Here is a 13,636-nt window from a genome sequence, read left to right as displayed (position 1 = left end):
ACCGTAGTTTCAACCAGATCTCAACATATAATTCTGACATATCTGGCATCTGATATTGATAAAATAGATACTTTATCAACAAACAAGAACCAGAAAGTGGGATTACTTTCCCCTATTACTCCATGTATTGTAAATATCAAATTTTAATTGCCAGACAGAATCAATGACTTTTCATACACACACACAAATATTTAACAAAATTATAATCAGTGTTCGTCCCTCCCTCTAGAGGTAAGGCATAGTTCTGATGCCTACATTCACCTACAAGCAATATTTTAACCTCTTAAAGAAAAACAAAACATGTGGGCTACATGCTATGAAGTGAGATAACTGCTAGGAATTAAGGTTATTCAAGTAAATATACCACAGTCTTCTCATTATTATTATTATTTTTTTGTAAACACCGAAAAATATGTTTATTTCACGAGCATCAAGTTTCAAAGTTCTTCTTACTTGTTACATTATACAAAGCAATTGGTGGTACAGAGCAGTTACAAGAATATTTATAGTTGTCTAGAATACATCACAACACCACAGGACAGGAGGAGCAGTTAATAGAGAAGAAGAAATATTATTCTAAACACACTAATCTTCTTTATTTTATTACTAGGATCAATTATTATCATTATTATTTAACGTTATAAGCATCATGTGGATTATCTACTTGAAGGACAAACAATTGAAGTAATTTGAACAATTCTCCCTGCAATCACACTTATTTTCATTGCCCTTCCATCTCTTCGACTTCTCTATCTACTTGATGAATCAATAATCTTTCAAAATATTCCAGTATTAATAATGTAGATGGATTCTATAAAATACAGCACGTTTGCAGCTAGGACCAAGACAGAAATATTTGCAGGCAGAAAAAAGTTGTACAGTATCCAAATGATGGGATGGTATTTTGGAATAAATTGCATGGGTATTAATACCAAACAAAAATACCCATAACAATACCACAGAACAACATCACACAAACAAAATCTGCCCATAAGACACTAGAAACAAATATGGGATATAAGGATCTGAACATGAACGAACAGTCATAGTACACACACACATCCAAGACCAAAGCTGTAACTAATTACAGGTCCTCTCTACATATACAGTAAGTCTCAACACGGCATATGTGATCCACCCAGACAAGACCTACATCAGCAGAAATCAGGCTCTCAACTTCGAAGCATGTGTTGGCGACCACAAGTTCTCTTAGCAGAGACTGGCAGTGCTTCCACTTACATGTGCCAGACTCCTTGGCTTCATCTTTCGTATCCGACCTCTCCTAGTGAACTCTTGTTCTTTTCTGACCTCGACGGAATTAAGTGTTCGAGGCCTAGAGAGTCTTTATTTTCAAACCCTTTGTTGCTCTTGCCTTTCCTTAACCGATACCTCCATTTTTTGAAGTGTCAGACCTCTTCCATTTTTCTCCTTCTGATTAGTGTTAACAGAGTATGGTTGCCCTGTTGTACATCCTCTTAAAACAACGATCACCACCACCACCAACATAAGGTTTCCCAAGAATTATAAACACACACAGTGCAGGGGTGGGGGGTGGGGACTGTGTATAAGATGGCTTTAAAGCAGAGGACCAAATGTAACACTGAAAGTAAACATAGATCAGTTTTCATCACTCAAAACAGTTAATTATTTGATTTCTATCATAAAATGGAATCATAAAACAAACTAATATCCTATAATGTGTAGGCAATATATCAAAACTTATTCAAGTTTTTTCTCTTCTGTTACATGTTTTGCTACAAGTATGAATGTTTTAATTTAAGTTATAATACCACAGCCTCAAGAAAATTATAAACATGAACAGAGAAACAGTATAATACGTTGAAGAATATATTTGTTTAGATCAGACTGTGTTCTTTCAAAGGGGACTGGATAAAGAGATGACTAGCAACATTCAGCTTCATTCTCAAGAATGATTCTCACATACAGTGCTAAGACATGATCCACAACTAAAGAAAGAAAGAAAGAAAGTCAACCAACTCCTAGTCTATCAGCGAAGGATGGAAAGAACCTTATTGGATGTTTCTTCTGAGGGACTGTCTCTGAAACAATGTTGTACTAGAGGAGGTATGGCCCAAGAAGTGGAGTTGGGCCGGGCATGTAGCAAAATCTGAGATATGGACAACGGAGAAGATGACATCCATAATATGGACAAAAACTGCCCAACTTAGGTGAAGGAGAAGGACTTTGCTCCATAAAGGGATTGATCATCCTCTGATGATGGTGAATACCATAGTTGCTTCCTCACCAACGGTAAGAGCACAAGATTAATAACTGATGTTGCTAGGCCCAATTGACCATCCACCCACTAATAGGATGCACTTCCTCCGAATCTGTCATGCTGGACAGACAGGAAATAGCATAAAGCTTGCAACCTTGCTACTGACTTATGCAAATTACAAACCCTGTTTAAAAATATGTCATCATCATCATCATCATTTGCAGTTTCCAGCTGTTGGCCGGGTCTGCTTTAAAAATATGTCAAAAACTATTATTGGAAGCCACTCAATTACTGAAGATTATCTGAGAAAGGCTTTTGTTTCGGAACTCGAAGAACCGCATTTGTTCATAAAAACTGTAACATACCATTTCTCTTTGGCTGTTTGTACTTCTTAGTCACAATAACTGCATAATCATTGTCAACAAACAGAAATAACAGTAATCCAAATCAGAAATGTACAGACCGACACTGGGCATTTAGCAAACCTCGGGTTCTAATTCAGTAAGCCAATCTTTCAAGCAAATTATGTGGAAAAAAAGCTTTCGTTCAATGACATGTATTTCTTCAGGAGCAATTTATCTTGTGGTCTTTCAACCACTCAGAATGTTCTCAATAGCTAAAGTAACAATAGGAATGTTTTAGGATAAGTTCCACAACACAATGATGTTTACTAAATTTGTTAAGTTTTCAAATACTGATCTTTATTTCCAAATAGTCTCAGATATATATATGTCCCTGAAATATAACTCCATTGTTGTATGAAAATGGCAATTTAATTGTACAAAACGATAACACAAATATCCACAACAAATGCTGTAATTATACACAAGTTAATATAAACATAAACAAGCCAGTCAACCACATTAATTGTGAAGGTAAACTAGATTTTGCACTTGCTTCATTTAATGTTCTTGTTTGGAATTAACCGTTTATAAACTTTCAGTGCACTGCAACAGAGTACTACAGATTCAATCTGTAAATACAGTAATGGCTCAAAGATAGATCTGCAGAAGTATTTACCCCACGTCGAAGAGGAGGATTATGCACTCATAAGGGGAATATTATTCCTGTGCCCTAGTGAGATACTTGGTAATCGGCTTGTAGTTTATAGGCGACAGCCCTAAATGCTGACCACTGATTGATTGGTACCTTACAATGTTTCAAGTAGGGTCTGAATGCACTTTCCACGATTTTATTAATAATACTCAAGTCAGTGATCAATATCCATCACAGCGACCACTATTAATCTTGTATTTCCACAGCTGTAACCACTTTAAGACCTCCTTTAGGCTATAGACACCAGCTTACAAGCACTGTACATGTGGAGATAGAACAGTACATAAAATGCTTTCCTAGCGAAAATGTATTTTCTTCTGATGCTAAACAAAACTGTTCAATTCTCTTTTACTGTTGACTAACTTCCCGAGGCCTGCTTGGATGCCAGGACACCAAAGAAAATATAGCCTACTGAATTTTCTATGAATACAGATTACAGTATCCCCATCTTAAAATACAGAATTTGTTAATTAATAACAATATTCTCAATTTTACATCCCACTAACTGCTTCTGTAACGGTTTTCATGCAATTTACTGAAACAAAGAAAAAATCGTTATGACCTGAGGAACACAAACTTCCTTGTTACAGTGTATTTGAGACTGATGCATTGCAGGCCCCATGCTCCTGCCTCTTACCCAACACCCAAGTTCAATTTCAGGCCAGGTCAAGGATTTACCTTGATCTGAGGGCTGGTTTGAGGTTGACTCGGACTATGTGAGAACTGAAGTACAGTGATAAAGTGGTCCTAGTCTAGAAAGCCGACAATAACCAAGCTTCACCATGTAATCTGCAGACCTTCGGACTGAGCAGCAGTCACATGGCAGATTGTAGATTCAAATAAAGTTGTATGCAAAATGTTATAGGATTGAAGCAGCCTATTCCGCTGGAATATCTTTGCATGTCTACTAAAAATTTGTAAGGTAGTCTCCAACATTTCAGGACACTTCGTCTATCTCACCGCTATAATCTGTCAGCTTCATTGTCCGTATTGATATCACCGCTAGGTAGTCGTCTGCTTTCTTGGACTGAGTGGCTCAGAAGGTTGAGGCGCTGGTCAACTGACCTAAACTTGGCAGATTTGATCTTGGCTCAGTCCAATGGTATTTTAAGGTGCTCAACTACATCAGCCTCATGTCAGTAGATTTACGGGCAGATAAAATAACTAAATTCCAGCACCTCAGCATATCCGTAAACCATAAAAGTATGGTAGTTAGTGGGATGCAACACCAATAAAATTTCAAAAAAGAAATATTTTCAATCAATGGTTCTTTTCACGGACTATCAATTTCAATGATGATTGCTTCAAGACACTTCTGTGCATGCATTAAAAGAACCAACTCATTAATTCCAAACAAGTACATTAACATTTGTACTCTGAAAAGGTAACGACCCATGCAAAAAATAATAGAAAATATATACAACTTAATATTGACTTGTATTTTCTTTAAATGAGGAAAAAAAAAACTTGTTCAATTGTGAGGTGGTTATCATTTTATTGAAAAATACAAAAAGAATATATATAACATAGTTGGTTGATGTTAGATTTTACAAGAGTAGAATTATTCTTCTTTAGCCTATACTGTCTAACCACACAATGACAGTTCAAACAACTACATTCTACAATGAGGGGATTTTTAAAACTTTCTTTTGAGAAATCACACCAGCGAGTTTTGGAGTTCCTTCATTTAAGGGACAACAAAGTCAAGTTGCCCAGGCATTGACTAGGGTTCATTTTATTAATTAGAAAAAGCAATTTTACAAGAAGTTTGACTTTGCACCAGGTTGAATTGTTGTTTACATCTACATACGTAACAATGCTCAAATTTGGTGAACAAGGAAAGAAATCTCTGTTCATTAAAGAGCAGTTCATAAATTTCATCATTGCATACTTGTCAGCACTATAAGAGTAGATTAACACGATTTGATCATTCTCATTATGGTACTTTTCCTCAAGAAGGACTTCGCTACCATTCTTTGTTGTTTGCAACTCGAAGAATGGCAAACGTGCAATGCTAAAGTCCGACGTCTGTTGAGAAATATAAATAAAAAGTTTCTGTAAGATGCTAAATATTTTCAAGTAACTAATTTTTTTCCTTTTCAATTTTAAAGGAATGAATAATTCATCATGACGGCGCCTGTGAAAATTGCTATGAGAAACATTTCGGATTTGAACTTTGGATGATATACCAGCCAAAATTCTATGCTCTGCGAGTTATAAGAATTCTCGTTCTCATTGATGTGTACTACAGATCAATATTTCTCCGACAATGCCGCATAGCGATTTTCACAGGTAAAACATTACGTTTCTGTAATAAAGGGTCTTTATTTTATAACTTGTGCATTGCCCAGCAAAATGCCCTTCATATTTGTGTGATACTGAGCTTCCAATAACAGGGACTAAAACCATTTACAGAACTGAATCCTCGTGCGTCTGTCAGTCTCCTTTAAAATTTGGCAGCCGTGTGATTGTACGATTTCAATTTGAACAGTTTAGTCACTTAATGTGCAGAAGAAAGTAACATGCATGGCGAGATGCAAATGAGGTTTCAAGGGTTTTTCCCCCCCAAAAGAGTTAACACAGTTCATCTCTTATTTTTCTGCGTGTTACAAACGGACCTGTTGGTGTGGAACTTCACTATTTTCTATATTGTATTCCTATTTGGACGATGGATGCTAGGAAATATGCATATGAACTGAAAACTGCATTCCTTGACAGATGAATGATTACCTTACATAGCAGTCCCCAATGAAACCCATTCTAACAAACGTTTTAAGCTACACTGCACTAAATGAAGTTCTCTTACAGAAACTACACTCGCAAACCAAATGTATTAATACCAGAACGATGGCAAAGACACTAAACTCTTGCCAAAGCCAATAAGGCGACCCTTTATCAGTCTCGCAGCAACAGCCCATCAGCGGATCCAGTACAGTTATCATACAAGTTTCACATTACCGACGACACAAGATACATTTTACAAAATAATTTGAGTGCTTCAAATGCAAAAATTGGATTAAATCAGAATGAAATGTGTACCGATTGTTCAGAGGCTAACAATGTTTGGATCGAGACTGAAGAAGGAACGTCAGAGAGAAAAGAACCAACTACGCTTGTTCTTCCTGATTTTTTCCCCAACTTCTTGTGCTCAGCACTTTGTATGGATTTAGGTCAGAAGGCTTTCCTGATGTCTACTCTATGTGGAGGGCAGTATTCACAACTGTGCGTTTCTGTAATGATTTGTAGTGTGATGTGTTGAATGTACTGTAAGTTCTGGGGTTACTGGAGCAGCCCAGGCTGTCTGGTTTACCCAACCTGATAAGATGTGACTTTTTTCCAGATGAAAATCTCAACCCAGGATTGACCGGATGGGAAGCCAGCAGGTACACCACGGAGCCCACCCATATCACCAAGGACAGACAACTAATCGAGCCGTCGTAAATTTTGTGCGCTACTGTGCCTGGCGACAGAGCAACCATTACAGGCAAGCAATAGATCCTGCCGTAGCTGAGTGGGATCATGTTCTAAACATGCAATACCTCGTTCAAGTGCCGACAGCTACCCACTTGGAAGGTTCGTTGTATCTTAATTGCAGAGTTTTCTTTACTTGTACAACCACATTCAAAGATAACTTGCGTACAAAGCACAACAATTTAACTAGCTGCGAAGTTTTCCTTCCCATCGGTAAAAATACCAGAAGATTAATAGAGATAGATTTGTATTGAAGAATACAGTTCTTTCAAAAAAATAGTATACAAAGTATGCAAGATAGAAAACAGATGGGAGAAGGAAATAATACAAGATAGAAAAATATCAGTGTTTAAAAAGCATGTAAAATTAAATTAAGGTTAATTTCTCAATGTATGTGTACAATTTTGAGGGTTTCTTCCTACTAGCATACATATATATATATGTTTCTTTTTTTACAAGATATTAAGCAGATTTTCCGCCTTAGTCATTACACAATACATCCTAGTTCTAGATTTTTGTTATTCTTTTTTTTTTTTTTTTTTTTTTTAACACAGAAAATGTAAGAATTTCTTATCTGATCATCTTTTACCATTTGAGGATTTTGTGCAATTGAAGGTACACCAGGAAAAAGTTCAGGTAATATTTCATGTGTTCTGATAACTGAAAGGAAATGGGGTGACATTAACTTGAGCCACGAACTCTGGCCCATGCAACGTTTCAGAAAATGTCTGACGAGAGATTGTCATCACAGTCATACTGCAGCCTTTAAAGTTCCCAATGCAAGTATCCTCAAGCTATAACTGGCTTGTATGCTGGACACCAGTCTGTGAACGTGTGTTATGTGCTTTCACAATGAAGGACATCCTAATTTCCATAAACATACCAGTATCTGCATCGTGTATTGCTCAATAAGTGGGCAATTCAACAGTAAAGTAGGAAAGCTGAACACCGGTTGACAAGTAGCGATGGAAATGCAAGGATTGTCACTAGAAAGGGAAATTCTTTATCTAAAAAGCCTCGAGGCTAGCAACGAAAATCTTGAAAATCTCGTAGAAACTCTCGAGCAAAAGCGGATAATGCTGTGCCCGAGTGTAAATCATAACACGTAGTAAAACATTTCCATCTTGAAACATAAGACTCCCGCCTCTCTTATCTTCAGAGTACCATGTATTGGATCTTCTTTGTTAACTGAAAGCTAATTTGAAAAAGAAATGCAACAGAACAAAACCCAATTTACGAACTCTTCAGAAACATAATATTATTGGCACTGAAAAATTTAGTAGTCATTTGGAATTATGCTTTCTTAGGTTTAAAAAAGATAAGAACTTGGCATTTAACTGTAAAATTATAACTACATAACTATTTGTTTGCAAACAAGAAATGAACGGAATGTAGTAGAAACAATGCAGAAGAGCTAGTAGTCGATGCTTGGTATATCCCATGCTATTTACTGCGAATGACTTTTCCACTTGACAGATATGACATAGTGCTTATTCTTCTCTGGCCTCAAGAGACACATCGAAAAGTGTGTTGTTCCGTCTGTCCTCCCCCGCAATAATCCTCAGCCTCTAACAACAATGCCACATTCTTCCTACTTACCATGTCTTAGTATTTTATTCCCATACCAAAGACTAGAAATCAACTGAAGGGGGCAAAATGTTTAAGCCAAGTGTCGCAGACTATTCTCAACACTTTGAAGGGGGGGGGGAATTGTTGCAGGAATGCCTCTAATCTTGGCAGCTGTGCTAGCATCTCTGCCTAACCTTTCAAGGGGATTATTCTGAGGGTGTATATCAAAGACTTCAATACTTTTCTTAATGCCAGTTAACATATTGAATTATCCCCTACCTATGCAAGTTGTCCTTGTGCTGTCATATACTTATCAAGCATGCAAAACTCAAGGTTGAGTTCAGTTGAACACTGAATTTGAAATAACCTCCTTGTTTCTGTCCAAATGCTTGTCCTCTCAAGACAGCACATCTTCACAGGGAAAATTCAACTACAAAATCTTGAGATTTTAAAGTGACAGGCTGGTTAAGGAAAATGAGGAAAGAGTAAAAGGCTGGTAAAATCAGATAAGCTGAGGGAGTTTGCACTGTGGTTTGGGCCATGTACCTGTTAACTTCGGATCGAATACCATTGTCAGTAGCCCGGAAGATGGTTTTCTGTTTTTATACCAGGAAATTGTACATTAATTACGGCCACAATTGCTTCCTTCCCAGACAATTCCTATATATTATCATCGCAGACAGAGTGGGTGAGACGTTGCAAACTGATAGGCAAAAACAATTATAAGGAATAAATTTTAAGAGAAGATAAATTTCCAATGGTTCCAGGAAAAAAGAAAGAACATAAACTGATTCTGAATATTAGAAAATCTGAAGTTGGACGCATCAACCTCTACATTCACTGTAGCTAGAGACCATACATATTATTCAGGACTTGTCAGTAAACTAACAGGATCCAACAAGGGCAAAAGAAGCGTAACACTAATGTCAGTTTTCAAAAGGTTTATAAAACAGACTGCACAGTGCTGCATATCAAAATGCATCTAATTCTTGTCATAAAATATCCAAGAATAGATATGAATAGTCAAAATAAGAAGCCATAGAGCTGGGAAGAACCTGGAACAAAGTTAAGATGCTGACGAGGGTTCCAAAGGGAGTGACAGGAATTAAAAAGTGAAAATGCAAACTATGTACAAGACTCCAAGTTTAACAGACAGAGAAATTAATAAATTCTCACTTAAAATGCAAGTTGTAATTTAAAATTTTAAGACCTAGCAAAAATGTATCAAGCTCGGATGGCAGTGCAAATGAGTCTTGAAGGTAATCTGTAGGGGAGGAAAACCTTGAAGGTTGTGGAAATTAAACCTGTAATAAAGTAACTTTTCCCAGTACATTCACTGTACATTACCCAATACTTAAAAAAACCGAGGTTTCTTCATTTTTTTATAACAGACCTAATAGATATCTTTATCCTATTCCTCCCAGTCCATAAATAACAAATTATATATTAATATTTGTTTCTTAACTGGACATAAGGAAAACTGGTTATTTGAGAAAAATTATAAAATTAGTACGACCAAAAATGGTCACTTGCGGGGATATAATTTAAGGAATACAAACAGGTCCAACCTTTAAAATTCAAAAAATACCCAAAATACATGGATGTTGTTCATATGAAAGTATGATTGTAACTTCATCTTTCTATAAAAATGTGTGGCTCCTACAATTAATGAATCTCACAGCCTTTATTCAGTTCATTTTATATTTTTCTCATCTTGCACAGCCGTTGGAAGGTTTCCAAGAACAACAATAATGAGCACTGATATTTTCAATGTCACTACTCATCAGATACACAATCTTTCAAGAACTGCCATCAACTATTCACAAAGGATTAAAAAATTCTTGTACGGTGATCACATGATCCGAAGAGTGATGACAAAGAAAGATCACCAAATTTAAAATCTTAGTTTGTAAAAATGGAGTGCATAGCTCAACAGAAAAAGATAATCCAAAAAGTTGTTCACAAATATTCATTTCACTTATCAGCAACACTTGATGTGAAACCTGATTCATGGGTAAAAAAAAAAAAAAAAGAGAGAAATGTGTTACATGAGCAAAGGGTTGAAAATAACAAGGTGGAAATGCCCAAAAGGAACTATATATTCAATTCTAACATTACAAAACACTTATCTGTGTCTAAATATGTACACTTTATTATACATTGTCTTCTCTGTGTAATAGTCCATTAGGTTTTTAAAAAATCAGTAGTTTTAATATTAGAAGTTGCAAATCACATTAACAACGGCCTGAGATGCCCGACTTTCTTACCAGAGTTCTTCATATCACATCTGTTTGAAAGATTCATTTACAAAATGCATCATTCATTATAAAAAGTATGATCGTGACATGTCCACGTACAATTTTGTCAACATCATATTTACAAAACTGCACCTAGAAAGCTAGCAGATAGAGTAAACATTTTTGCAAGTTCTGAAACCTTATCTTTGCAAATAATTTCTTAATTTTTATATGCAAGCCTGGAATATGAACCTAATATACACAAATTGAGAGAACTAATCAAAAGAAAAGAATGGGAAAGAAGGCCAGTGCTGTAGTTGGGCCAATATGCCACACCGGCAGACGTAAAATTATATAACTGAAAATTCCCCTTTCATCTTCACCAAATAATGAAGTTATTTATTAGATCTTTGAAATCTTTATAATTAGGGTATTTTGATTTTTAAATATTGCATTTTATTCCCTTTGATGAAACACTTGTCCATTGTTTACTTTTCTCGAAAACTATGGACGGATGTCTAGTGTTGTTGTGTTGTGATTAGTTAATTTCAACCTTCCACAGCTTGCATTCAAATTGGCTTATTCACACCGAACTTGTAGTGTGATGCCTCAAGAATTCCACTACAGTTATCCGCGGCATGCTGTCAGGTTACGAGAGGAGAAATTAACTTATCAATGTTGCCAATGCAATAAATCGTGGCCAAATCTAAGCCTTCTGAAGAATTATATAGCCAGAGAATTCCCTTGGTTTTGAAATACATTGCTTAGCTATATTCAAAACCTCATTTAGCCATGAAATTACTTGGATTTCATTATTGTTAAAAGGGGAAGTCAGCCAATTAAAATGTTGCAGTGGTGAAAATGTAAACTGATACAAGAACAAGTGTAATGAACGCCATAAAAGAAATGTAGTAAGAGTCCATGTGGAGCCTCCTTTGGGTTTTTAACAGTTCCCTCCCAAATAATATTTCCAACTACAGCACTAAATAAGACTTTAAAGAAAAGGGTGTGAAGACAAAATAAATACGCACCAAGTGTTCACAGAACTTATTTCACTACCATGTGGAAAACAAGGAAATTCCCTCTCGTCTCAGAATTCTCAAACACTTACTTAAGAGGTTAGTTTGTACACCACAGAATTTACATACGTCATGTGTATGTTCAGAAAACAACGTTTCAAATAAAAAATTGCAACCCTGCTTTTTAGTTCCTAGTTCTGCTAGTGAATAGAAAGGATCAAGAGCTGCAGATTGTTTCACATTTATCTAACAAATCTAGACTAGTCTACATAGTTCGTGTTGTTCTAGGAGACAGATCTTTTAAGAAGGATTCTTAGCAATTAAAACAGAAATTCATAATATACTTTCTCAAATAGTAATCTTACTTGCACAGTTACCACAGGGACAAAGATTTATGATTAAATAATTCACTTCCTAGGATCATTAATATATACATACACATTCATTCTTATATGTACAATAGACAATAATAACTCTCAAATAATAATAATAATAATAATAATAATAATAATAATAATAATAATAATAATAATAATAATAATAATAATAATAATAATAATAATAATAATCTGATGATCACTTTAGCAAAGACAAAATTAAAGAGAAGAAATTCCAGAGATATTATCCAAATGGAAGATAACCAGATATTAACAAAATAATATCTCCAGAAGAAAGTAATACACATGCTTAATCAGCTGAAATTACACAACTGTGGTGTCATAATATGCAAGGTTTTATGTACCTTTAAATTCTATTTTAAATATTATCTTCCTTTTTATTTCCTACAATAAAAAGAAATCCGTCTATTCACAGGCCGCTCTTTCTCTCTTACGCCTTATCTATACTCGGAATCTTGTTTTTCCTACATTCTGAAAATTGCCATCATACACAACCAACGCATGAATGGTTATAATACTAACTGGATTTTATATTACAAATGATTACAAGAGACAAACTGGGTTAAACATCTGCTCTCCAGAATGGTCCTAAGCTCCTTCAATCAAAAAACAACTAATTACAAAAATCCAAAAATCAGTCTACCCTAGTTTGTCCAACAGCCGTCGTCAATATCCCCCGGAAGAGATCAATGAAGTAGCCTTTTCTTTTAAATCGGGGATCGTTCTTCACGTAGAGGCAGGCAAGTAACAATACTTCCACCAGCAGATCTTAAAAAATCCAGACGAGAAAGAGGTAAAATTCTTGACGTATGCGCACGTCAGACGCTCCCACACAATTACGAAGACCAACCAACCGGAGCTTGTTAAAAGATGTAACAACAGACCTTCTGGCAAATAACTAGCCCCAGGTTTTGTAGCATAGCACTGCAGGACGGAGGTTCGGTTGGCGACCAATCGCAATGCTCCTACCGCCCTCATGATCCTCGCCGGCTAAAGGCGAGGGGAGGGAGGGGAAGAAACAGCAAAATAAACAACCCACGTGTCTGGGTGTGCTCCTTTAAGTTTCACGTTCCTTTTTCACCTTAAACTCCTCACCCAAGATGGTAGCTATCTCTCCTTGCATGAATGCCCAAGGAACATTGGAGTTTGCTAGTGGACATTTCTCTCCACTGGGGCAGTAAACCTGAAATTAAAACAATAATTTATCAGATTGTTTATAAAACAAATAAACATAATATTAAGCAAACAAAACTATGCAGCTGCTTTCAAATGAACTACAGAATTTACTCTCCATATGGAAGGACTAGTGTAATTGTTTTCACACACAAGCAGACAGTTTTTATCTTTTTTCCATTGCTAACCAAACAAATTCAATTAACAAATTGTGTTAACTGTAAAACATAATTTAACATGAAAAAGTGGACAAAGAAAGTGATGCAAGAATAAGACAAATTTCAGATTATATCAGTGTGTTTGATAAAACAAAATGCATAAGAATTGCAGGCTGATATTGTACAAATAGTATCATGCACCACTCGACACATGCTGTAGGAACATTAACTTTAAAGAATGACAAAAGGGCAAGATTTAGGCTGCAGAAATGAGATTTCTCACAAACAAGATGGATAAAAACACCCATGTGAGAGA

General features: G+C 35.8%; 1 protein-coding gene across 2 annotated transcripts in view; it reads right to left on the bottom strand.

The window, feature by feature from the left end:
* Positions 1-4,770: 4,770 nt before the first annotated feature.
* Positions 4,771-13,636, bottom strand: part of Pits (Protein interacting with Ttk69 and Sin3A) — a 37,877-nt gene continuing 29,011 nt past the window's right edge. For both annotated transcript variants that reach the window (XM_067155499.2, XM_067155500.2), the window contains one exon: positions 4,771-13,172. In XM_067155499.2, coding sequence (XP_067011600.1) covers positions 13,047-13,172 — 126 coding nt within the window. In that variant the 3' untranslated portion in view covers positions 4,771-13,046. The remainder of the gene's footprint in view (positions 13,173-13,636) is intronic.

The sequence above is a fragment of the Anabrus simplex genome, chromosome 11, assembly GCF_040414725.1.
Source record: "Anabrus simplex isolate iqAnaSimp1 chromosome 11, ASM4041472v1, whole genome shotgun sequence".
Taxonomy (NCBI): domain Eukaryota; kingdom Metazoa; phylum Arthropoda; class Insecta; order Orthoptera; family Tettigoniidae; genus Anabrus; species Anabrus simplex.
The sequence above is the reverse complement of the archived record's forward strand: the minus strand, read 5'-3'. Positions and strand labels throughout refer to the sequence as shown.